General features: G+C 35.1%; 1 protein-coding gene across 7 annotated transcripts in view; it reads left to right on the top strand.

Moving 5' to 3' along the window:
• The window catches only part of DOCK7 (dedicator of cytokinesis 7), a 184,726-nt gene that overhangs the window by 83,837 nt on the left and 74,351 nt on the right, over positions 1–26,538 (top strand). For all 7 annotated transcript variants that reach the window (XM_082356245.1, XM_082356247.1, XM_082356246.1 and 4 more), the window contains 7 exons: positions 1,324–1,441; positions 4,678–4,748; positions 8,550–8,688; positions 9,635–9,736; positions 17,122–17,208; positions 21,415–21,646; positions 24,488–24,652. In XM_082356245.1, coding sequence (XP_082212371.1) covers positions 1,324–1,441; positions 4,678–4,748; positions 8,550–8,688; positions 9,635–9,736; positions 17,122–17,208; positions 21,415–21,646; positions 24,488–24,652 — 914 coding nt within the window. The remainder of the gene's footprint in view (positions 1–1,323; positions 1,442–4,677; positions 4,749–8,549; positions 8,689–9,634; positions 9,737–17,121; positions 17,209–21,414; positions 21,647–24,487; positions 24,653–26,538) is intronic.

The following is a 26,538-nucleotide window of genomic DNA, read 5'->3' on the forward strand; positions in this document are numbered from 1 at the left end:
TTACCTCTTTTTATCTTCTTGTTTTTAACTTTTGACATTTTAATAATAATGTGTCTTGGGGTGGGTCTCTTTGAGTTCATCTTATTTGGAACTCTCTGAATTTCCTGGATCTGGATGTCTGTTTCCTTCCTCAGATTAGAGAAGTTTTCAGCCATTATTTCTTCACAATTTTCCGCAAGTAGGTTAATGCCACTATACATCCTGCCCTGCAACCTTTTTTTCATCCAACATGCTGGGTATCTCTTTCTGCATTAATAAATACTGCTGCATATTGTCATTTTTAGGACTCTGAAATGTATTCTTCTTTTAATATATCTTAATTTAATTAATTAGTCCAATACTGATGAACATGTTTCTTTATAATTATTTCCTAATATAAAAAATGTCATGAATTTCTTTGAACACACCCATTTGTACATATATGCAGTTCTCTCCTTAGACTAGAGGTGGGTTTGTTGTGTCAAAGAGTATGGTCATTTAAAATTTCTATATTGCCCTACCACCTTCTAGAAAATGTAGACCTATTTTCATTGTCCTAGCAGTTGATGAGGAGGGTTTTATTATGCTTGAAGTCTTGTTCATCAGCTCTCAGCAAGCACTAGTCTTCAGGTAAAGTAACTCTCAATCTTTTTCTTTTTTTTTTTTTAAGCCCTCTCTTTTGGTGCCTTTCCTTGAATTATTTCTCATCTCTGTGTTGGCAGCAGGGACTGTTAAAGCTGTGTAAGATGCAACTGGGCATGAAGTCAAATAATTGTAGAGTAATATGTGATTTTCTCATAGTAACTACCTAATACCATTATACCTACCATATTATCATATGTGTTTTTGAATAATAATGTAGAATATTATACCTGTTAAAACCTTGATCACATTTGTACAAAAAGCCTGATTTCTAAATGTCATCCTATTTATATCTGCTTGGAGAAACTAAGATAATATTAGAACTGTCTTTTAACTTCTTAATAATGTTTCTGTTCATACTTGTTTATTTCCCAGAAGCCTCTTCTAGAGGAAAGAACATGCATTTTGAAGTCTGACTGAACTGTATTCTCATTTCAGCTTTGCCACTTATTTGATTGTATGTGAAAATCTCTTAACTTTTCTGGGCCTCGATTCATCTGCAAAAGGGGGGTATATTTGATTGCTATCTGTTTGAACGACTACTCTAAGGATCAAATCAAGCATTGTATGTGAAAATAGCATAGTGTCTAGCAAATGCTAATAACCCAGTATTTGTTCTTCTATTCCTTTTGTGGTGTGTAGTAGTGATACATAGTGTTTTTAGATATGTATTCACTATCATGTATACTATTGCCTTCACAGAAACCTTCTCTACATATACCCTCAGAGTCTCAATTTTGCCAACCGTCAAGGTTCTGCCAGAAATATAACAGTTAAAGTCCAGTTTATGTATGGGGAGGATCCTAGCAATGCCATGCCGGTAAGAAATGTTCTTTACATTTCCTATTCTTTGTATATGGTTCAAATAGACCTTTTTTTGCGGGGGGGGGTGGGAAGGTAATCACTTGGTTGGCAGCTCTAAACTGGAAATTAATGTGATCTTGCAAACAAAATTTCTGACCTCATTACTTCCTGTACAGGTAGTAATGAGTTTATTTGAAGTCTTATTTATTGAGGACTTGGTATATGCTAGGCATTCCCAGAGATACAAAGATGAATAAGACATAATCTAGAGGATATAAGAAGAATATGTAAAATTTTAAAATAATGAACTTCAGAAGAGGGCCAGATCAGAATCACCTAGGGTACTCTAACAGAGCAGACACCTCTTCTCTACTCTTCCACCTGTGATCCTGATTCCCCGCCTTTAGAATGAAAGGCCAGGTAAGGGAGGTGGAAAGTGGTGGGTAGTATTATGGGGTTGTGGTATAGTTTGAAAATGCTCCCCAGGTGATTCTAATTTGTATGATTCTTCCCATCTTTGTTGAGAAACTCTGGCAGTAGTTCTTAACTTTGGCTACATTTTACACTCACTTGGGGAGCTTTTAAAAATACCAATGCCCAGACAATCTCATTCCAATTACATTATAATCTCTGGGGTGGGATACCAGGCAGATATCAGTATTTTTAAATCTCTCCAAGGGATTACATTTTGCAGCCAATATTGATAACCAAGGTATGTGCTAATTATTAGAAGATTGGTAGTATAGGGTTTCAAAGGTATAGGTGTTCAGAGGAAGGAGAGAATGCCTCAGAGGTGGTTAAAATGTTCATAGCAGTGGATCTGTCTAGACTGTGGGGAAAGGAGAGCAATTCAAGTTGGAGAATGTCCTTCAACAGAGGTAGAGTGGTGAGTTGCCAGTGAGCCAGAGCAATGCAAGATAAGTCAGGAATAGCAGATTGAGGCTAGATTGGGGAGGTTCTTGACTGCCCACATTGTCATTTAGGATTTGTGGGACACTAATAAATGCAGGTTCCATGAAAGTAGATTTTTAATTTACGGAGTAGGAGCATATCTATCACTGTAGATGTTCAACCTCTGAAAGAACCCTAGTGGAATGAAAATGAGCTAAGAACAGGTGCACTGTTTACAGAGTTTTATTTTAGCCTTCTATGGCAGTCATTTGAATCAAGTTCTTTTGATTTTCTACAATACTTACTAAGAAAACTATATATTTTCCTTTCCACTGTAGCCTCAGTTTCATCAACATTTATAGCTCTTGATAGCAGCAAGCACAAATTATTCATCTTTGTATTCTTCTGTGGCAGCTGTTCCAGATCCTTGCATGTAATACATGCTGAATAAATATTTGTTCAATAAATGTAGAATTTATTTTGGAGGTTTGGAATGAGCATTTCATGCTTTTTACTAGCTCTTCATTTCTGCCGAGGGAATGAATGTACTAATCATAGTCGATGAAAAGATGCTGGATTGTGAAAACAGATGCTTTGTTATCCTATATGTGAATGGCCATATGAATTTGAACTTATGAAAAACGTAGTATATGTAAAATAATTTGTTTTTATTTTTTGCCTAACAAACTCGTCCTTGTCTTAGCATACATATAGCCTCCTCTACAGAGCCCCAGCTGCGTCCAGCCATATTGGCAGTTAGACCACTCCTTCTTTTGGTGCTACCTTAGTGTCTTCTCACTTCTTTTATGGGCTGTTTCATTTTATGGTTATATGTTTGTTTCTTTATCTCGACCACTAGACTGTGAGCTCCTTGAGGGCAAGGGCCATGTCTTACTCATATCTGTATCTTGCCTATCATAGTGCTTGGCATAATTGATGCTCAGTCCATGTTGATGAATGATTAAAAATACATATTAAATGGTCAAAGGAACACTTTTCACTTTATATCATTGCATGTTATGAAAATAAGTTACTTTTTGAAAAACAGTAGCTTCTCAGAGGGAAAAAAAGGTACTGTATTCCTTTCTCTTGTGTATTATTAGTGATATGAAAATATAATGCTGTATGTTTATGTGAGTGGCTGGTTTGAAATAATGTATAAACACAGACACATTGTATTTGCTTATTTTTTTAAAAATGAAGACTGTTCAAATGAATCTTAAGATAATTTTTGGATCATATAATGTTGATATGATAAAATCATAAACTTCATAATTCTGGCACTGGAACAGCATTTTTATAAAAACATGGTAAGGTAGTCTTAGAAATTGATGAAATTAGGCATATACAGGAGAGTCATAATTATTACACTTTTGCATACCCTTAAAATAAAAGGACCTGCTTGAAATGTTGCAAAAAGAAACACAGATATCTGTTATTATGTTCTTTTTATTTAAGGATGGTGCAACTTAACCCCTTTGTATAAGGAAAAAACTTTGAGTTGTTTTACCAGAGATAGGGAATAGAAGTGTGATGACATGTCCACATACCTATTCATGCATGTGTAGAGATGACTGGCCAGACTTAAAAGTTTAATCTATGCCTAGATAACATTGTAAGCCTGTCACATAGTAATCATAACTATGACCTTGACATCATTAAGCCATTTATGTAATCCGCTGCCCTAATTAACCATAGTATTGCTTGGTAGAATTCGAGAGGCAGATATACAAGACTGTATTATTTTACCTCTAAACCTTCTCCAAAGTATTGTAGTAGTATTGTATTTTTTTTTTAATGTGGTGGATTTGAAAAAAAACAAACACATAGGTAGGAATATAAGAATGGAGCTCCTCTTCCGTTGTAGAGTAGCTTGCAGGGAGTACTGGAAGTAAAGGATACATAGCTTGACCTAAATTAGGGTATTTTAATATCATTTATAAATAATTTATATTTGACATTCAGAATGACTGTTGTTTTAGTGGAGAAGCCACCAATTTATATAGTAGATATATGCCACCATTCTAGGATCGTATTTCTTATGTAAATTCCAAATGATGTGCTACATCTAGATTTTAAAATGAATTCTTTATCTTCTTTAAGAAAAAGGAAAGAAATGTACCTTATTGCCCAATAGATATAAATATAATGGATAGAAACCTTTTGAATGTTTGAATGTCAGATGGGTCTATAGTTGAAAAGAAATTTACAGTTAAACAATTGAACTTATAGGCACATTGTTCTTCATTGGGCTTATTTTGCCCATTGTTCTCAGTTATTAAATCAGACAAATTCTTACATAGATTTGAAACATCCAGCATTTATTACAACAAAGTTTCAACATGCTGTTATTTGTTACAGGTAATCTTTGGTAAATCTAGCTGTTCAGAATTTTCAAAGGAAGCCTATACAGCCGTAGTATATCATAACAGGTACTGAATTCAAATATTTCTTTCAAAGTTACTCACTTCTCAGTGGCATTGTTAGCACTCACGTTAGTGTGTTTACCAAATGCTTTGCTGCACTGGATGTGCAAATTCAAGACAGCTGACATCAAAGTTATAATTTTCAACCTGTAGATGCACATTCTCTCCGTAGACATCTCAAATATAAGACTTTATGCGCAAAACATCTTTTCTGTCAAATTCTCTGATCCTTTCATTTTTATTATATTGTTATTGATTATCATTATGGCCTCTGGTCCTTTGGTCTTTCCCTGTTATTTTCACCTGACACTTTGTAGTTTTACTTAACTCTTTACTAAGCTTGCACTCATTAGTCAGTTAAATTGGTGCAACATCCAATAAATCTTCGACTCAGTGACTTTCCCTTTTACTTCTTTGGGAATTGATTGTTAACTCTGGATAACCTTTAACTTCTGCTTTCTTTCCCCTCCTCCTCCCCCTCCTTCTCCTCTTCCTCCTACCCTCCCTCCCCATCCCCCTCCTTCACCTCCCTCTCCCACTTCTTTTTTTTTGATTATTGAATGCTATTGGAGAAAAAACACAAAATTGTGCCAATCAGGGCTGTCACAAATTGATGTTATTTTATCATATGATGGGGCTACAGTAATTTATTTTATCGTATTTTATCTTCTTTTGGCCCCTCTGTTCTTTGGTAAATTTTTTTGTCGTCACTTTTTTACCTTCTCTCCCATTTGGCGGTAGCTATTTTAAGCTTTTCTTTCCCTATCTCTAACTCCTACTTCTTTTCTGTTTGCTTTAACTCTTAGTGTTCCTACTTTATGAAGTTGATTGAGACCATCTAACTTGAGATCTATCAACTTCTGTGCTCTTCACCTCAAATTGTCTCCATGCAGATCTGCCTTTCCTCTGTTTCAAAGGTGGTAATGGCCCACACCTTCCTCAGTGTGGATCTTTTCATCTCTGCTCTCAAAACGATCTTATCCAGGCTCTTCAGAATGTGACTCCATCAGTTACTCCTTTTCTTGCATCATCAGTCTTCTGTTTCATTGGCTCCATCTCTTATTGCCACAAAATTTGTTTCCTATACTTAAAAAAAAAGTCTTTCTTCAGTGCTGTTGTGTAGCATGGTTTTTCCTTACCCTCCTTAAAACTTTCTTCTTTCTCACCTTTATTTTATGACCCTCTCTTGGTTTCCTTTTATCCCTTTGAACACTTTTTTTTTAATAGTAATTATTCTAATTTTTCTTTTTCTTTAAAACATAGGCCTTCCACACAAAACACTAAAGTTTTGCCTTTAACCTTCTTTTTCTATAATATTCTCTCCCTAAATAATCTTACATGTATTTCCAGAGTGACATTCAATGAAAATACTACTACTTCTACCTTTATGTGGATTGTTCGCACTGTTTATTTTCTCTCATAACCTTCTTTCTGAGATACAGATGTGTATTTTCAGTGGCCTTTTAGGCATATTCATTCGAATGCCTGCTGCCTTCTCAATTTCCATGTATTTGTTCTTGACTCTCTTTCTAAGCCAATCTCTGTCTGACTCTCTATTTTTATTAATCGTACCATGATTTTTCCAGTTGCTCTGACTCAAAATGTAAAACATTCTTGCCTTCCTTCTTAGTTTGTCTAATATACAATCATCTTTTCCATCTTGATGATTGTATTTCTGCCTCATTACCAAGCATATCTTGTGCTGTTCTGTTTCTGGGCCTTTCTTGGATCTTTTTTCTGTTGTAATACTGATTCCCTCTAATTGAACTCCTACTCATACTTTAAGGCCCGTATCATATATCTCTTCCTAAATGACAGTTCCCTGATCTAAAACTTGAAGTAATCTGTTCAGCTCTGTTCTTGAAGCACTTAACCTTATATGCTGTATACCAGGGGTTGGCAAACTTTTCTAAAAAGGGCCAAATAGTATATATCTTAGGCCTTGTGCGCCATCTGGTCTCTTGCAACTACTCAACCTTGCTGTTGTAGTGCAAAAGTAACCATGTACAGTAAATTGCAAATAAATGGGCATGGTTGTCTTCCAATAAAATTTTATTTATGGACCCTGAAATTTGAATTTCATTTAATATCTCAAGTGAAATATTCTTTTGAATTTATTTAAGCACTTAAAAATATAAAAATCATTTTTAGTTTGTAGGCTATACGAATGAAGTAGTGGACTGGATTTGGCCTGTGGCCATAGTTTGCCAACCCCTGCTTTATAGCATAGCTATTGATATATGTGTGTCTTACTTATATTTCTACTGAATTATATATTTTTGAGGGTTATTTTTCTTATGTTCATCTTTAAAACCACCACAAAAGTAACACAGTGCTTAGCCTAATGTTGGGTAATTCAAAATACTTGTTGATGAATAACTCGTAGATGTTTAATTTTCCATAAGAGCCTTTACATAATATGATTTCAGGAAAGAAATGAACTAAAGCACTAGAAGCCAGGAAAGATATTTATAAAGAAGGTTGTATTTTCTAAAAGTATCTCAGTTTGTGGCTAAGTCTTTATTTTGTTGCTCTCAGCATTAGTAGAATTAAAATGATACAGTCTAACATGACTTGTAAATTCAACTTTCTCATAATTCAGTGGTGATTAGTGAGATCAGTAATAAGATCTGTAGCATCTTTTATTCACCAAAGTCATCAAATTCTCAGATGGCTAGCATTAGCTATCTTTCTTATGGGTATTAAAAGCCTTATGCCACTTAATTTTTCTGTGATCAGATCTACACCTGTTAGCATTTTTGAGGCTTATTTGAGATGGAAGAATATTTGACGTATTTAGCATCAGAGAAAAATCCCTAACTGGTGGGATGGGCTTCACTTTAAAGGTAGTTGGAACTATGTGGTTTGGATGTATTTTCATTGAATACAACAGAGAGATACTAACTGAATATGGAAGATGGGGATGCTAAGGTTCTATCCCTTTTAGGTCTATATCATAAATAGCAGCCATGCTATCTTATAAAAATGCTCTTAGGGCCCACTCTCAATGAATATTGAGATGCAAGTGCCATCGGTTTGATCAAATATGCTATTTGTTGTATTCCTTAGTAACTGGGAGCCCTTCTAAACGGTGGGACACATTGCAGTTTGTGGGGGTTCCCTGATTTTTTCTTTTCTTTTTTCTCTTTTCCTTTTCCTTTTTTTTTTAAAGCTGTCAGTCAATACACAACTAGTCCATGTTTAGGTAACATTTATTTCTTTAGCAGTGGAATGATAGATATAAGACATTCCATAGAGAGCCCATCTTGATACCAAGTTGTCTAAAGATTCCTTTTTTCTTTCTTTCTTTTTTTTTTAACAAAAGGATAATACAATTTAGTCTTACTATGAAGCTGTACTCCTATAAAAGAAAAATGTTTTTCTATGGTATGGTTATAAGATATACACTTCTAAAAGCTCATATTATTTTTTTTCTATGTAATATGTATCCAAATTGGTTTATAAATATAGAAAGCCTTGCCCTAGTCTCTTCTCTTATACAGTTTCCAATCTAATGAAGATTTCAGCATCAAGGTGGTGATTATTAATGAATTTTCAAATAGTAGGATTACTTAACCCATTAATAAAAATGGGATGAGAAATTTCAGAAACAGTGGCAGCTCCCTCATCTGGAAGTAGGGGTTAGTTACTTAAGAGTTTGGAAATAAAAATATTTTGGACTAGAAGAAAAATTAAGCATGAATCCTGAAATTAATTTAAAAATTACTCAAACATACAAATGTAATAATTGTTTATTTTGAACACATTACTGACTATTGATCTGTTTTGTTTTGTTTTTGTATGAAGGTCTCCTGATTTTCATGAAGAAATCAAGGTTAAACTCCCTGCTACTTTAACTGACCATCATCACTTGCTTTTTACTTTTTATCATGTTAGTTGTCAACAAAAACAAAATACTCCTCTTGAAACTCCTGTTGGATACACGGTAAGTATATTTTTGTTAAATATTTAGCCCTTTGATCTTAAAAATAATTAACAATATTTAAGATAGTTGGTGTTCATTATTATTTGAGTATTCCTTATCTGATTCCCCATGTTCGTTAGGAAGGGTCATCATAACAAGAAAATGCTCAATATAGTTAACCAGTGTCATTAATTAACTAAGTAATATGTGTAAACACTTAGATGTTGGTCCTAATTATTGTATATTTACCCAACAGTACTGTGTAAATGTAGCAGTTTTAAGGGTTCTTCGGAAGAAAATGGTTTGAATGTAAAATGATTAAAAGAGACCCTTGGCAATTAAAACCCTTTTTAATTGCCTTAATTAAAGCAATTAAAACACCTGAGTAGTTTTTGAAAATCATTACTATTGAATTACAAAAGTAAACCTAAGGTGAATACATCATAGTGTGCTATCACAATTTTGTCAGAAAGGCATGCCTTCACCTAAAAGAGAAAAACTAACATTTGATACATATCTTTTGTCTTCAGCTTATGACATGAATTTTTGCTAAATGTAAGAAAATAAGTTTATGTCATACTTTTTAGTTTTGTTTTCAACATTCTTATCTAATCAAATCTTTCTTTCCCTATTTACATTGACACTGTTACCCCAGTTTAAAATTGATTCACTTTGTGGCCTTTTCTATTACCAACTTTCCCTTGGATAATGAGGACCTGCTATAGATTTAAGTATCGCATACTTAGTTGGTAATAATGTTTTGGGGATCCTCCTTAAATATTGTTGGGGAAACTTCTTTAGAGGAATTATGAAAACCTATTATTATTACCTACATAATTAAATCCCCTTGGTGTTTACTGATGTGAGACGAGTTTGGCTCATACCAAGTTCTTAAAGCAGATTTTCCAAGTAATTACTTTTACAACAAACATATTTAAATTAATATTGTTTCCTTTTTATTTAAAAGTGGATACCGATGCTTCAGAATGGACGATTAAAGACTGGGCAGTTTTGCCTACCGGTTTCACTGGAAAAACCACCACAGGCTTATTCTGTACTGTCTCCTGAGGTCAGTGTCTCTCACATTGAAATTCTCCAGTTTGAATAAAATGGGCTTTTCATTACAAAGATAGTTTTCTCAAACTTGCTGTTTCTTCTCTCTCTAAGTATGTATACAGTGAAGTAATAATATTATTTTCCAAGGGACATTAGCAGCTTTGATGATGACATATGTGACTTGAAAGAAACAAAAACATTGGGAAAATCTCAATCAAGAATCAGTAGCCACTGTTCAAAAACCAAAGTGCCTTTTGAGAGAACGAGTACATGATGATTACCAATGTCTCTTAATGCTTTGACTACAACTGTTTGTAACCATTAATCTGAAATGTGTCTTGTGAATGTTCTCTTGGTGGCATTTATTTTTCAGAATAGAACTTTAAAAGTTTTCACAAATAAATTTGTATTGTTTTTAATTTAAAAAAAAAAAAGGCAATGTAAAGCTACTGCTCTGACCTCCTTTCTCACCATTCTCTGTCACTCTGCCCTGACTATATAGCACAGCGCCTTTGTTGTTCCTCATACATAAAGAGCACATTCCCATCTCAGGCCGTTTGTACTTTCCTTTGCTGACAATGCTCTATCACAAGACCTGCTTCTTATTTAATTCAGATATCCACTCAAATATCCCCTCTTCAGAGAAGTCATCTATAATTACCTTAAGTAGCAGCCTCCACTGCTTTTTATCCCTTTGCTTTATCCTCATAATACTTATCACTGGGACTTCCCTGGCAGTCCAGTGGTTAAGACTCTGCACTTCCACTGCAGGGGCTCGGGTTCGATCCCTGGACAGGAACTAAGATCCCACATGCCGTGGGGCGCAGCCAAAAAAAAAAAAAACAACTTATTACTGACTTTATAGTTCATATATCTTTGTTTATCTGTTTATTGTCTACAGAGTATAAACTCCATGAGGTTAAGGACTTTGTCTTTCTTATGCATTGCTGTATCTACCAGTGCTCAGAATAGTGCTTGGCTCATAGTAGACAGTTAATAAATATTTATTAAATGAATGAATAAAGACCGTAGGAAAGAAATAGGACAGAACCCCCCCAACCCCCAAATCTTTCATTCAGTTTTCCAGGAACATATCTTTTCAGTAAAACAGATTAGTCTTCTGTCAGGGGTAGCATTGTATTTCAAAAGGAAATATTTTAAAAGAAAATATAATTTTATGGAAGTTATGTATTTGTTCTTAATTGATTTGCAAATGCAAGGTCAGCTTTCTAAAGGGGGAGGCTGATGGTTTTCTTCTAGCTACAACGTGTATGTTCATATATAAAGAATATGGTGATAATTTGGATTTGACTATAGATACATAGTATGGCTGATTGATATGTGAGATTAAACCACCTGATTAAGTGCTTAAACTTTTGTATATTTTAATTACTATATTAAAAGTACAGTATATATTCTTAGCTTCATTATTATATTTAAAGAATAGTATATATTAATTTTAGTGCTTAATTTAAAGCAAGTGAGAGATAAATATTTAAATATTTGACTTTCATAGGTCATTGCTTAATGCAATTTTGTATTTACTTTCCTGGTTGAGGTTGAGCTCTCTTTGATTCAGAAAGTCAGAGAACTTCTGATATGTGTTAACTTCAGCAGTTCTTTGGACCTTAGAATATGAAGCTTGCCATATAAGCACACTTAGGTACTGAGAAACTAATTTCTGTAACTAGTGAACTATTGCTTCATTATATTTCACTCAGTGGTCATTTTCAGTGATAAATGGATCATTTTCTTCTTAAAACTGGGTAAAAAGGAAGGTGAACCTTTGTTGGCTTTGTTTCACCACATTTACTTGGTTTTCTGGTATTTCCCCCTTAAGTTTTCATGTTCTTTTCACTCTGAACCTGTAAGCACTCTTCCCAGGCAGGATCACTGACTGCAGTTCTGTGAACAGTGCTCTCAGAGTGGTGTAGTATGTAACTTACAAGAAGACCAAGATACTCCTGACTCCTACTGCTAGTTGATGAATCTTAAATCTGCATCTCTGCTCACTCATTTCTTGCCAGTTATTTGTCTGGTAAATTAAAAAACCTAGTGATGTCTGCGCCAGGATGTTCTGTAGATATCTCAGACATAAAATGTCCCAAACTGGACTCATTCTTGTTGAATACTGTTGGAACTTTATGGTGAGAGGAAAACCTTGGCCACCAATATGCCTCAACAGAGTGATGGTATTCTAGTGAATTTATCTCAGTTCAGTGTCATCAACTTTTCAGGATTAGTGTTTATTGGGCTCCAGGAAGCAGATTCATGCTTACAAGATTCATACAAGATTGACATATAGACTAGCATGGCAGTTTATCATCTCTATTTGCATAGGTATGCAAAGATCAGCATATAGGATATTTTTGAACTTAACAGTGGTTACACCTGAGGATAGTTTACACTTTTCAATTTTTTGTTATTTTATTTAATAATATAATACACACATGAATCCACCACCCAGTCCAAGAGCTAGAACACTGACAATAGTTTACATCACTTATGTGCTCCTCCCTTATTCCACATTCTTCTTCCTTCTAACTACAAAAAGCTAGCCTTTAAAAAAAATTGTGGTAAAATACACATAACATAAAATTTACCATTTTAACTATTTTTAAGTGTACAGTTCTGTGGTATTAAGTACATTCACATTGTTTTGAAAACTAGCCTCTTAAAACTACTTTTTTTATTTCCAGCAAGAGCAAAAGTTTATTAAAAAGTTTATCTTCTTTAGAAATTTAACCAGAATATTCCATTCTGATTAATGGAGAATTTAGTATATTACAAACATCAAAATATTAGGGGCAAATCAACACCTACCAAAATGTCTGGAATGGTGAATGGCCAGATGTGGTTGGAGGTTTCATGTACTGAACTTAAAAAAAAAAATCTTCTGAGTTGGTTATACACCTGTATTTCCAATCATTTCTGGGAAGGTGGGGGCAGGGGGGTGAGCCAGGAATCAGATTTTGAGAATAAGAAACGTAGAGCTGCAAAGAGATATGTTAACAAGCAAAGAAGTAAAATATTAGGGAGAAAAAAATGATTTAAAAAAAGTACTACAGAGTTGGGGTAAAATAAAACTGAGTATAAATGGTCTGTATGGTAAGGAAAAGAATTCCATGGTCATCTCAGCCTATGTGGGCCAGAAATAAAGTGTGTGAGAGGCCATTTATTTTGTTGACTGAGATACTCTCAGACCATTTTTCTGTAAGGTTTTTTTCCCATAGAATCTTTTATTTTTTAAATTTAATTTTATTTTTTTATACAGCAGGTTCTTATTGGTTATCTATTTTATACATATTAATGTATATATGTCAATCCCAATCTCCCAATCTCAATCACCACCCCCCCCAACCCCCCCAGTGAAACTACTTTGTTTTTCAAAAATAAATTTATTTATTTATTTTTGGCTGTGTTGGGTCTTCGTTGCTGCGCACAGGCTTTCTCTAGTTGCGGAGAGCAGGGGCTGCTCCTTCGTTGCGGTGCGTGGGCTTCTCATTGTGGTGGCTTCTCTTGTTGTGGAGCATGGGCTCTAGACGCATGGGCTTCTGTAGTTGTGGCACGTGGGCTCAGTAGTTGTGGCTCACGGGCTCTAGAGCACAGGCTCAGCAGTTGTGGTGCACCGGCTTAGCTGCTCCGCGGCATGTGGGATCTTCCCAGACCAGGGCTCGAACCCGTGTCCCCTGCAATGGCAGGAGGATTTTTAACCACTGCACCACCAGGGAAATCTCTAAAACTACTTTTTAATTGAGGTATATGTGTGCCTAAAGAATACATTGTTTACTTTGCTTATTTTATGAATTTAATGAAAAGGTTATTATGCTATAAATAATCCTCTGAGACTTGCTTTTTTCATTCAGCATTATATTACTAAGATTTAGTGTTTATTATCAAAATAAAATGTTCCTTCGGAATTTCATTGTACTTAGAATATAATCTAGATCTTTTTTTCCTGTGACCTACAGGAAATCTCTAAAAGACCTTGGCTCTTCCACTTCTCCAGCGTCATCTTCTACTGTCACCACACCCCTTGTTCCGTACTTACAGCTTCTTCCAAATTTTTTTCAGCCTCTCAGTCTTTGAATTTTGTCTTTCTTCTTCATGATCTCCTCATGGCTGGAGTCTTTTCATTATATTTATTTCATTATATATTTCAAATAGCACTTCCTCAGAGAGGCTTTCCCTAACTCCATGAATTTTCAACCCTTCCTTCCTCCACACTGCTGATACAGTCTGTCATTTTTAATCCATTTTTATTTACTAAATACTTACCACTATCTGAATTCTTATTTTTTTTTTCTACAGGAAATGGGTAATAAGCTCCCTGAGGGCAGATGTTATGTTTATCCTGAAACCCTAGTACCTAGAAACCTGTGTAGAGACTTCAGTAAATATTTGTTGTATGAATTTAAAGAAGAAAATTACAGGATTATTGGTATTAGCAAAAAGTAAAAAATGAAAATTACCTGATGTCGACCAAGGGTTTGTTTAATTAAATTTTTGTACAGCCATACAGTGGTACGGTAGTTAAGAGGAGTGATATAGATTTAAATATCCCAATGGGACATTTGTAATAAAAATATAAAAACAAACAAATAATGTAGTGACAACCAAACTCAATATGTAGATATATCAGCAACTGGGTGGAAATAGTTTGGAAAATATACACCAAATTTAGCAAAGTTAGCTCTCAAAGGGGTGTGGGATTATGAAAGTTTTTTTGTTGTTGATTTTTTTTCTAATCTCATATACCTTTGAAAGGCAGTATAACATAATATCCAAGATTTCACTTCCAGCTCCCACTGACCTCAGGTGAGTTTCTTATTCTGTTATGGACTAAATTGTTCTAACCCCCAATGTGATAGAATTTGGAGATGGGGCCTTTGGGAGGTAATTAGTTTAAATGAGGTCATGAGGATGGGCCCTCATGCTGGGATTAGTGCTCTGTAAGAAGAGACACCAGAGAGCTTGCTCTCTTGGCTGTGTGAGGACACAGTGAAAGGTGGTCATCTGCAAGCTAGGAAGGGGTTCTCACCAGAAACTGACCATGGTGGCGCCTTGATATTGGACTTTTCTAGTCTTCAGACCGTGAGAAAATAAATTTCTGTTATTTAAGCCACCCAGTGTATGACATTTTGTTGTGGCAAACCGAGCTGATTAAGATAGTCTCTCTGCCTGAATTTTCTTATCTGTAAATTGAGGAGAATAATTAATGCCTACAGTAATTGAGTTATGTTGATGACTGAATGATTAATCGTACGTAGAACATTTAGAATGGTACCAGGCACATGGAAAGTGCTAAAGAAGTGTCTGCTACTATTATGCCATTCCTATTGCCACACTATTTGTTAGAATACTTACAAAGAGAGTAGTTCTTCCTTTAGCATGCATCAGAATCACCTGGAGTGTTTGTAGTAACACCAGTTGTTTAACCTTACTCCCAGAGTTACTGATGAGGTAGGTCTGGGTTGGGGCTTGATTATTTCCATTTCTTCAAGTGCCCAGAAGATATTGATGCTGCAGACTGTTTTTAAAGAAGTATGTGTTCACATTTTATTTGGGTGTCCTTTTTTTTAAAGCTGAAAATGAGTGTTTTGGGTTGAAAGAGCTAGTACTGTTTCTTGTGCTGAGTAGTTTCAATTTACTCCACCAGCGTTTTTTTCTTTTTTAAAGTTTCAATACCTGTATTATTTGCCTCAGTAAAGATATTGCATTTCTTACCTACTTAGTATTGAATTTTGTAATAGGAAACTTACTTTATTTGGTTTTATTTTCTTCATATAATAAAAATATAAAACCATGGGAAAGAAATCCTGTCTATCTTCCTATATATGTATATATATTTTTTGTTTGTTTTGTTTTGTTTTGCTGAGACTTTCTATTTTTGTCATTTGTTTCAAGGATGTTCGTAATTGCTTGTAGAGCTTTTTTTTCTCCCCTGATGGCTTTTTTAAACTCCTTGTCAGATCTTTCCAGTATCTAAATATTGATGTCTGTTGATTGTCTTTTCTCATTTAAGTTGAAATTTTTCTGGTCCTTGGTATTATGTGTGATTTTTTGTTATATCCTGAACATTTTGGGTATTATGTTATGACTCTAGATCTTGCATAAGTCTTGTGTTTTAGCAGAAGGGGGAGGTCCTGTTGCCAGGTGGAGGTAAAGATTCACATTCCCCACTCTGTGTTGGGTTGGGGGTGGCTTATTATTGGGTGGAGGTAGGATTTTGGGCCTCAGTTGACACCTCCCTGGCTGTGAGGGTGAGGGAGAAACTTGTTACTTTTCCCTGCTTGGCCTCCACTGACCCCACAATTAGTGGAGGTACTTTTTATCACTGGACTGGGACCAGTTCCCATCTCTGTCTTCTCTGATACCAGACAATATTTGTGAGGGTGGGGTAGGGATTGAGGAACTTCATTATAGCCAGCTGAGGGTGGACACCTAGGGTCCTCACTCAGCCTATGGAGGTGGAATGGGGCTGTGATTTGTTTCCTTGTGTTTGGCCAGATTAGGGCAATTGTTGCATTTCACTAGAGGGAGCAGGCTTTTCCTGGAGTTTTTTTTTTTTTTTTTGTCTGTTTCTTTTGGCAATTCTGGGTTGCCAGCTTCTCTAGTAACTAGCCCAGGATACATGAGGCAAAACTAAAACCCAGGAAACACTGCCTTATAGTTCCTTGTATCCTGAGGTCCCTAGCCCGTCTGCATCCTTCTCTCCCCTTTCAGTCTTTATGTTTATTTTATGTATCATGTTCAGGGTTTTTAGCTGTACTCAGCAGGAAGAATAGAGAGAACTGATGTACTCCCTTTTAAAAATAATTTTGTGATATGATTTTAATTAACACTGCTAGCAATTTATATCAGAAAAAAATGTTTTCTAATCCTTAAAACAATAGACTTCCTTTGCTTATGAATATTTTAAAGCCCAATTAAAACATAATAGAAGTGTTTAAAATAAAGAAAATAGGATACTGTAAGCCATTAAGATATTGTAGATGTGAATTTATTGGCATGAAAAGAGATTCACAATGCAATAGGTGAAAAACAGGTTTCAATGTAATACGTTTGATATATCACCTATGTAAGGGTGTATTTAAAAATACACGTGCATAAGGGAAGATTTGGAATGATATAAAGGTATATGTTTCTGGGAAGATAGAATTTTGTGTGTATATTTTCTGCCTTTTGCTCCTTGAGCCTTTTACTTCTCTTGTAGGAAACATTGATTTTTGTAATAAGAACAAAATATAAGTTCTACATTTATTTGTAGTGCATAAAATATATTTCCACGGTATTTTTTCTCATTGAGATATTGTAATTTTTTTTCATAATTCACATTTGTTTCAGAATTCATAATCAACTTAAGCATCTGTGGTCATTGTATTCAATATCTTATAGGTTCCTCTACCTGGCATGAAATGGGTAGATAATCACAAAGGTGTTTTTAATGTTGAAGTTGTTGCTGTTTCATCTATCCATACACAGGTAAGTGAGTTTTAATAATTTTTGTGATCAGATTTCACTTAAATGAATTGAACATTTTGTCCAGAACTTAAATCAGTTTTGTCTGCTATAAGATTTATGAGACTATATATCAGTTAAAAATGTATAGGTTTGGAAGTTACTTTTTAAAGGAATCAATAAAATATTTAATATGAACAAAAGCAAATATTTTGCTTTTCAAAATGTTATTGACTTCATTTTGAAAATTAAGTGATTTTTTCCCCTAAGTTTCTAGAACATAGCAGAATAATTAGAGTTGAAAAACCATCATCCAGCTCGTTTTATTTCTCACAGACTTAGATATTTCAAATGGAAAGGGTTCTTAGGGATCGCCATATTTTTCTCTATATTTCTGGAATGTGCCAAGCTCTTCTCAAAGCCTTTGTATTTACTCTTTCTTTAACTGGAATGCTTTTCCTTCTCACATTCATTTGACTTCTCTTCATTAAGGCTTCTCCTTACCTCAGAGAAGCCTTTGCTGGTGACTCTTTTAAACATAGCAGCTCCATCACTCTGTATCGTCTTACCCTGCACTCCTTACTGCTTCTTATTTTCACTTGCATGCTGTTGCACTTTTGCTTTCTGTCACTGTGTGTGTGTGTGTGTGTGTGTACATATAAATGCATTCATATCCTTTGTTTATTGATTCTTTCCCCCATTAGACTGTAAACTCTGTGAGGTCAGGGACGTTGTTACCTGTGAAGGAAAGAGCCTGCCCTTAAAGTACCTTACAGTGAAATAAGGGGAAGTGCAAAAATAATTATAATAAAACTAGTATTATGTTAGATATATGAACTAAATCCTTTCAAGTACAGAGAGAGAGTTGTTTGTTTTGATGGGAACTGAGTTGTTGCATTGGTGAGTAGGCATTTACCATACAGAGAGAGGGTAGACAATGCAATTGATAAAAAGCAAGTGCAAAGAGGCAGTAATCTGCTGAAGGAAGGGTAATTAATCTGGTGTGACTGCAATTTAAAGTATGTGAGAAATCATGGTATATGAGCATAGAAGACCAGGCTGGTAAAAGATTATGAAGGACCTTGGATGCCACAGAATTTAGGGTGTATGGTGATTTCTAACGTAAATAGTAAATGTGAGAGAAGTAAATTTGGGAGCATACTAAGGGAGAGAAATTATGGGGCTATAATGAGTTTATTTTTGAGTTTGAAGTGCCTGTGCACTTCAGATGAAGATGTCCTATAGGCAGTTGTAATTAATTAGGAGTTTAGGATTGGGGGTAACAGAATAAATGTGATAGCTGAAACTGTACTAGTGAATGTGATTTTCCAGGGAGAAATGTAGAGTGAGAAGAGGCAGGTGTTCAAAATGGAATATGTGGGTTCTCCAACTTGAAAAGGCAAGGGGTGGTATGCAGGGGTTTCCAAGGCCACCTTTAAGTTCTGTTATTTTCTAGCAGAACTCACGGGACTCAGCATATAGTCATATTCACAGCTGTGATTTATTTTAGTGAAAGATATAAAGCAAAATAAGGTAGGGGGAAAGAGGTCAAGTCTAGAGGAAATAGGACACAGGCTTCCAAGAGTTTTCTCCTACTGGAGTCATAGAGGATAAGTTGAAACAGCATATGTGAAATGTTGTCTACCAGGGAAGCTCAGTTCCCAGAGTTTTTACCATAGGCTTGTCTCGTAGACACCCTCTACCTAACACATACCAAAATCCTAGATTTGCAAAAGGAAAGCAGGTATTAAGCATAAACCATATTGCTTGCACAAACAGTTTAGGTATAGTGAGCAATCGCCTATCAGTGGGAACCCTCCTGAAATCCAAGTTCCCAGATGCCAGCCAAGGGCCAACCTTGTAAGCAGGCCTTTGAAATGTCTTAAGCTTGCTATGTTAACTCTTTTCTGCACAGTGAGGTAGGGAAAGTAAAAAGACAGGGTGCTCTATATCATGTTTTAAAACAACAGCAAAGGACTTCCCTGGTGGCGCAGTGGTTAAGAATCCTCCTGCCAATGCAGGAAACATGGGTTTGATCCCTGGTCCGGGAAGATCCCACATGCCACGGAGCAGCTAAGCCCGTGCGCCACAACTGAGCTTGCACTCTAGAGCCCGCGAGCCACAACTACTGAGCCTGTGTGCTGCAACTGCTGAAGCCCATGTGCCCTAGAGCCTGTGCACCACAGCTACTGAGCCCACATGCCGCAACTACTGAAGCCCACGTGCTCTAGGGCCTGCGTGCCGCAACTACTGAGCCCATGTGCTGCAAATACTGAAGCCTGCATGCCTAGAGCCCGTGCTCCGCAACAGGAGAAGCCACCGCAATGAGAAGCCCACGCACCGCGATGAAGAGTAGCCCCCGCTCACCGCAACTAGAGAAAGCCCACGCGCAGCAACGGAGCCCCAATGCAGCCAAAAAAAAAAAAAAAAAAAAAAAAAAAAAACAGCAAAAAGGTAGTATATATATTTTATTTAGCAGTATGCAGGTAGATCCTAGTAAAATAATGCTCCAGTGGAGTTTTTACTTTTCTGTTGTTAGATATGCTTATGTTTCCTATAGACCTTATTCTTCTGATAATGAGAAGGTTGACATTATAGTATACTGTTTAAATATATTCCTTCCCTTAATAAAATTATTCTTAATATCACATGATATCTTCTTAAGTATACAAATACATTATTTTTCATGTTTTTTTGAATCCTGTAATCAGTGTTCTCTTTTTCTAGTGTTGGTAATATATTTATGTTTTACTCCTGACTTTGTTTTTATGGAAGCAGGTAGATACATGTATTGTCTTAATGTAACAAAGAAGGATTTGGGGCAAAATATTTCATAGAGATGATTTAGAATCTATAGAATGTAGAGGAAGAATAGAGTGGAAGTGGCTAGTGTGTAGCCCCCTGACATTCACAGTCCTGTGACTGAAACTCAAAAGTTTATAAATTTTACAACGCTGTAATATAATTTTATCATGTATTATAATCTTTTTTAAAGGATCAATTGAAGACAATAAATGTTTTTAATGATGTTTTGTACTTTGCTTGTAGGCGCTTTGAAATTTACTGGATATATAGTTAGAATTCAGTAGAATTATTTTTATTCATTTAAAACATAAAAAATTAGAACAGTATTAAAATTATAAATGTGAAGTTGTTTAGCATTACTGCCTTTTCTTAAAGTTTATTTTCATTGTTAACTAAGTGAAAGTCTTCCCAGAGTTTCAGTAGCCTTTTTCTCACATCCATTGGTCAGAACTCGGTCATCTATAGGTATAAAGGAGGCTCCAAGAGCACGCACATTACTGCTTTAAATAAGATTGTGGTTCTGTCAGTGTAGAAGGAGGTTAAATAATAGCAGTTAGGATTTAGTCAGGAGATAGAAACTGCCAGTAATTTGAGTGGAGAAAAATCTGCAAATAAATAATTGTTAACTAAGTTAAAGGTGATTCACTACTAAATGGGTTAAAAGAGAATTCTGATTGTAACAAAGATAGCAATTGCAGAAAGTGGTAAGGGAGGATGGAACCTAGAAACCTAGAGCAAGATCTTGAAGGATGTGAGTCAGACCTCTGAGGAGAGGACACCGCTGCTACAGGAGCCCAGTGCCTGCCGTGCTGTAGTATTGAGGAAGCTTGGTAGAGAGGTCCTGCTGTGGAACTGTGAGAGCCACCACTGCTGCCCATGTCCCTCACCTCTGAGCCCACAGCATGCACGTCTACTCGCTGCCATTAGGAAAGCAAACAGGAGGAAGAAGATTCCCTTCTAACTCCTCAAGCCTAGCAGACTGTTTCCCATACCCTCTGTGGTCAGAGCCTATCACAAGCCAGCTGACAAAGGACAAATGTAGTTTGAAGAGTCTAGCTCCAGAATTACAAAATGTGGAAAAGATGGTGGGTTTGGATGGAGCTAAGAGGTAATACATTAATAATGGGCTCAGGTAGGTTGCTAACACACTCGCCATAACAATTGAGCTCTAAAACAATAAGGCAGACTCACACTGGGAAAAAAAATCCTAATATCAATAGTTTTTTTGAGTAATCAATAGTATTTGAAGTGGCCACTTTACAATAATAGCTGAGAATAGATGTAGTATTTAATTGGAAACAATGTTTGTATATACTAGTATGTACTTTTTTGTATTATCAATTAATATGAGATATCAGTGGTCCATAGTTTGGGGAATGTATGAAGTTATAATTGTTTAGTGCCTCTGTTCATTCTTTGTTTTAGGATCCTTATCTTGATAAGTTTTTTGCTCTGGTGAATGCTCTGGATGAACACATGTTCCCAGTCCGAATTGGAGACATGCGAATCATGGAAAATAACTTAGAAAATGAATTGAAGAGCAGTATTGCAGCATTGAATTCATCTCAGTTGGAACCAGTGGTCCGATTTCTTTATCTTCTGCTTGATAAACTGATACTTTTAGTTGTTAGACCTCCTGTCATTGCTGGCCAAATAGGTAATTTACCTATGTTGGGGGAATCATGAAATTTATCATTCAACATTTCTAACTTTTACAGAAATAGAACCATGATTCCTTTTTGCCATCTCTGTAAGGAATGTGTTTGACTTTGTGGGGCGTTGTTACTTACTTGTTTCTAATGCTGGAAAATGATAACTTTTGTTTCTATAAAATGTGCCATATAGACTTCTACTCAAATTATGAAGACAAATTTATTTATTCACTCACCAAATATTTATTAAGCACTTAATATGTACCATACAGTGATAGGCACTGACCAAGGCATGGTTTCTGATTTTAAGGATCTCATAGACTAGTTAAGACAACATGCAACTGATAAATCATATTGTGTTTTACATGACTTATAATCTACATTTTCACTCATCTGCTATCCTCTACTTAATATAGCTATTATTTTCTTCGTTGACTCAAAATCTCTATCTTCTTTTTCTTGTGAGTTGTTCTCGAAAGAGAGGTATTCAGGTTTCCTACCTTTTTTCCAAGATTCATTCCTTTACTTTTGCTAACAGCTTCCACCCAATCCTGCAAAGTAGTTGAGCTTGTGAGAAATTTCAGCTAACTTGTTATAGAAATTTTGTATTAAGTGGTGGCACAAAGGAGAGTAGTATTCAACTCCCTGAGTTTTTTTTAGGGACATTGGTAAGTAGAGGTAATTCTTGGGTTGAGCATTTAAAGATGAGTAGGAGTCTGACAGGTAAATAACTAGCCCAAGGGAATGAAACAGTGTGTGTATAGTACACAAACAGATAAACTAACTTGGAAATTTTGGGGGAATTATAAGTAATTAGTTATGAATTGGAGGGTTAGTGTTTAGAGATGATATTGGTCGTAGGGGAGATGAAGTAGGGTCCTTGACACATTAGGAAATTGGACTATTATTCTGTAAGGATCAATAGCCTTTGAAGGGTCTGGTCTTAATTAGAAAAGTAATGTGACTAGGTTGGCTTTTATAAGGATGATTTTGCACGGAGGTAGATTGAAAGTGAGAAAATCTGGAGGCAGGCAGACAGATTTGAAATCTTGAATTTTATACAAAAAACTCTGTGGTCCTGATAAAAGACAGTGATGGTGGGATAGAGAAGAGAGGGTAGTTTAAGAGATACTGAAGAGATGTTGTAGAGAGTAATGTTACCGAAGTCATAGAAGGTTTTAAGAAAAAAAGTTAACATCGTTCATTTTTGTAGATTGTATAAGTAAAATAATCACAATAGTAACAAACATTTCCCCAACACTTAACAGTGTACCAGGAATTGTGCTATGTACTTTATTTATATTAATGTATGAAATCTTTACAACTCTAGGTATAGGTATGAATTTCATGATTTCATGAATAAAATGATGAACATACGCTTAAAAATTTACCTGAAGATTCAAACCCAAGCAACTGACTCTAGAGTCCCACTCTTATCTACTATACTGAAGAAGTATCCGCTGGTGAAATTAACGAGAATAGTCTTGGTCAAATAGTGAAAGTAGAAACCAGATTACAGAGAATTTAGTAGTAAACAGCAGATGATGAAAGGAATGCAAAAAGCTTATACTGTTTTGAGAAGTTTAGTTAGAAGAGGAAGCAAGGTTGATTAGGGCATAAGAGTGGAGAGATTTGAGCATGTTTATATGCTTTGAGAATCTATATAGAGGTGCAAGAGGGTTTAATTAATGAAGCAAGCATGTAGGACAGAAATTAAGGTGGATAGATCATTCTTATGTAGGAGACGAGCACTGCTTCCTTTGGAAAGGAACTAAAAATTGTTTCAGATTCTGATAAATTTATAGTAAAAACTTCAGGACTTTCATGCTCTATAAATTTCTACTCTGAGATAAAAAGGAGGATTTGTGGAGAAGGGAGTAAAGTGGACCTAGTTTTGAGAAGGATTCTGATGGTTTGGAAGAGCTACTATGAGGAAAAGGAAAGGAGTCAAACAGGAACACAGGCAGGATTGCTAAACCCTGCTTAGGTTTCTCTCTTTCTAGTCTCTCTTCTAGTTCAGTATATATAGATTAATCTTCCTAAATGACCACTCTATCTGATATTTCCACTTTTAGGAAAACTTAATTGGCCTCATTATCTGTTCATAAATTCCTGTCTTGATTAAATAAATCATAAAATGTGAGGCGCTGTTGCTCAGAATGGCTGTTTGGATTATCCATTTACTCACTGAGCTACCAGAATTTCCCAATTTTTGCAAAATTCTTGTTATATACTGACTTGGATGGCTGGGTAGGTGTTACTTAGCCTGGCATTTAATGTGCTATAGCCTTACCTCAACCTGGTTTTCTACCCTTTTTTCCTTCTAATCCTTTTACAGAGCTACTTACTTCAATTAAGTTGCTTATCAACTCTTTTCTATTAAGTTAATATTTTTAATAATCTACTTTTATTGGTAACTTTTATTTTATAAACAAAAGTAACATGTGCTCAATGTATGGTATTTAGTTTCTCAGAGTCATCTTTAAAATGAGAAGTTACTTCTCAAAGGTTATATATAAGATAGATTTTTTACTTATCATGTGCTTTGTATTGTTTTACAAAGTAGTGGGTACTGTTTGATGATTCTTTTTTTCTCACTAAGCAAAGCCACATAGTTTTCATGTTAAATTATTAAAATTAGTTTTTTCTCATTTTTTTAAAAGTATTTTTGATTCAGTTAATATAGTATTATAAATAGATACCATAAAATTAATATCAAATATCATCTTTATATGCTTACTGTGTGTAGTCACTATACTTAATGCATATAGTGAAGGCAAAACCTTGATCTTTTTGGAACTTACAGTCTAAAAAAGTTAATGGAAAAATATTTTCCTCCTTAAAAGTAAATCTAGGTCAAGCATCATTTGAAGCCATGGCATCAATTATAAATCGGCTTCACAAAAACTTGGAAGGAAATCATGACCAGCATGGCAGAAACAGCCTTCTCGCATCATATATCTATTATGTTTTTCGCCTACCAAATACTTACCCTAATTCACCATCACCAGGTATTTTATTCTTTTTACTAAGAAACTATCTTGCATAGATTATGTGTTCATAATAGGATTGAAATAATCTTGTAGTCCATGGTGTGATGCATTTATTCAATAGCAGACATTTGTTGAATGCCTGCTAAGTGCCATGGACTATGCTATGTACTGGAGTTAAAAGGATAAATAGGTTATATTTTAAAGCATCATTATTTATACAGCTTCCTTTAAGTTGAATTAGAGAGATCTTGGTTGAATTAATTTTTGGAAATGAACCTTGAAAATAACTTCCGTCTCTGAAAGCATTTTATCATTCCCAGTTAAGATAAATAATCTAGAAAAATGGTACAGATGAACTGGTTTGCAAGGTAGAAATAGAGACACCGATGGACACCAAGGGGGGAAAGCGGGGCGGGGCGAGGTGGTGGTGGTGAGATGAATTGGGAGATTGGGATTGACATATATACGCCAATATGTATAAAATAGATAACTAATAAGAACCTGCTGTATATAAAATAAAATTAAATTAAAAAAAAATTAAGTTGCATCGCAAGGCATTAGGGGTAAAATTGGAAGGAAGAGTATTTAAAAATCCCCACTGAGGTTCTCTGAGTCTATTTGAGGCTAATGCAGTCATCTCAGCTTGATTTATGATTATGTAGTCTGACGTATGAACTGCTGTTTGTAAACAGTTTAGTAAAAGGCTATTGCTCCAAATTCCAAATTAGCAGTGAGGGTGATTTCTATTAGAAAAGACATTTGTGGAGGATTTTGTTCTTGATACTTAATAAAGTGAGTTCTTTTTCTCAGTATAATACATGCTGTTGACTTGTGGCTCAGCTCTAGGGACCTGATGTTGTATTCAAAGAATAAAAACATATCTCTGCTCATTGTTTATTTACTACATTTTGGGGTACATATGGCAAAGTTGTTTTCCTTACAGTTTCCAGTTCAGTTTTTTCTCTTGATTACATGTTAAAAATATGTGCATAAAGTTCCCCAATATCTCAGTTAAAAAAAAAAAGATAAGATAAATAGGATAAATAGAATGTTATATTTGTCATTCAGAGTGCTATTGGACATTAAAGAAGAAATATGATGGCTCAGTAGTTTCCTGATAACCCTGTGAAACCTACAATACTATAAAAGATTATCCTCTAGAAAAGTTCTGATCTCTTCATGGTCAATAAAATCATACAGCCTTTTTGAATATTAGAGCCCAGAGTAGCCACTTGCTTTTGTTTTATATGACATAGGTGGTAGTGGTGGTGGTGGGGGATGTCTTAGTTTGAATCACTCTTTAGTTGTTCAGTTAGTAGGTTAATGATTATGTTGTGCATACCTTTCAACCTGTTTACATATTTGTCTGTATGAGTCATCCATCCATCACTAGTGATAATGGTAAGTGCCCTTTTCAGCTGTTGTCAGTGTTAACATTAATAATGGTGACAAGTAATTATGACATTCACTCTGAAAACTAGGCATAATAGTAATCTCAGTTTTAGCACATTTTATTTCTTAATTGAAAAAGAGAACTAATTGACTCTTATAGTCTTGTTCATAATTTCCTATCTTGATTTCTAAAATTATAGTACTTGAGTCTCTGAGTATATAAGTGATTGTGGACTGTATATAATGCTACTCCATTTACTGTTCCATTCAGTACACTATTAGAATTTCACAGATTTTGCAAAATGTCTTTTTTACATGCTGACCTGAAGACTATAAACTACTTAGTTGACAGGTGTGTGTCATTTGCAAATATGACACTCAGAAAGATTTCTTTAAAAACGAAAAATGGAGATACAATTGCTGGGTATTTTATGTTCATAGATCCTGGTTGAATAATGGTATCAGGCTTGATTTCAGACAAAAAAGGGATTCTTTGCTTTTTTTTGTATAAC

The sequence above is a fragment of the Balaenoptera borealis genome, assembly GCF_965194805.1.
Source record: "Balaenoptera borealis genome assembly, chromosome: 1".
NCBI classification, from domain to species: domain Eukaryota; kingdom Metazoa; phylum Chordata; class Mammalia; order Artiodactyla; family Balaenopteridae; genus Balaenoptera; species Balaenoptera borealis.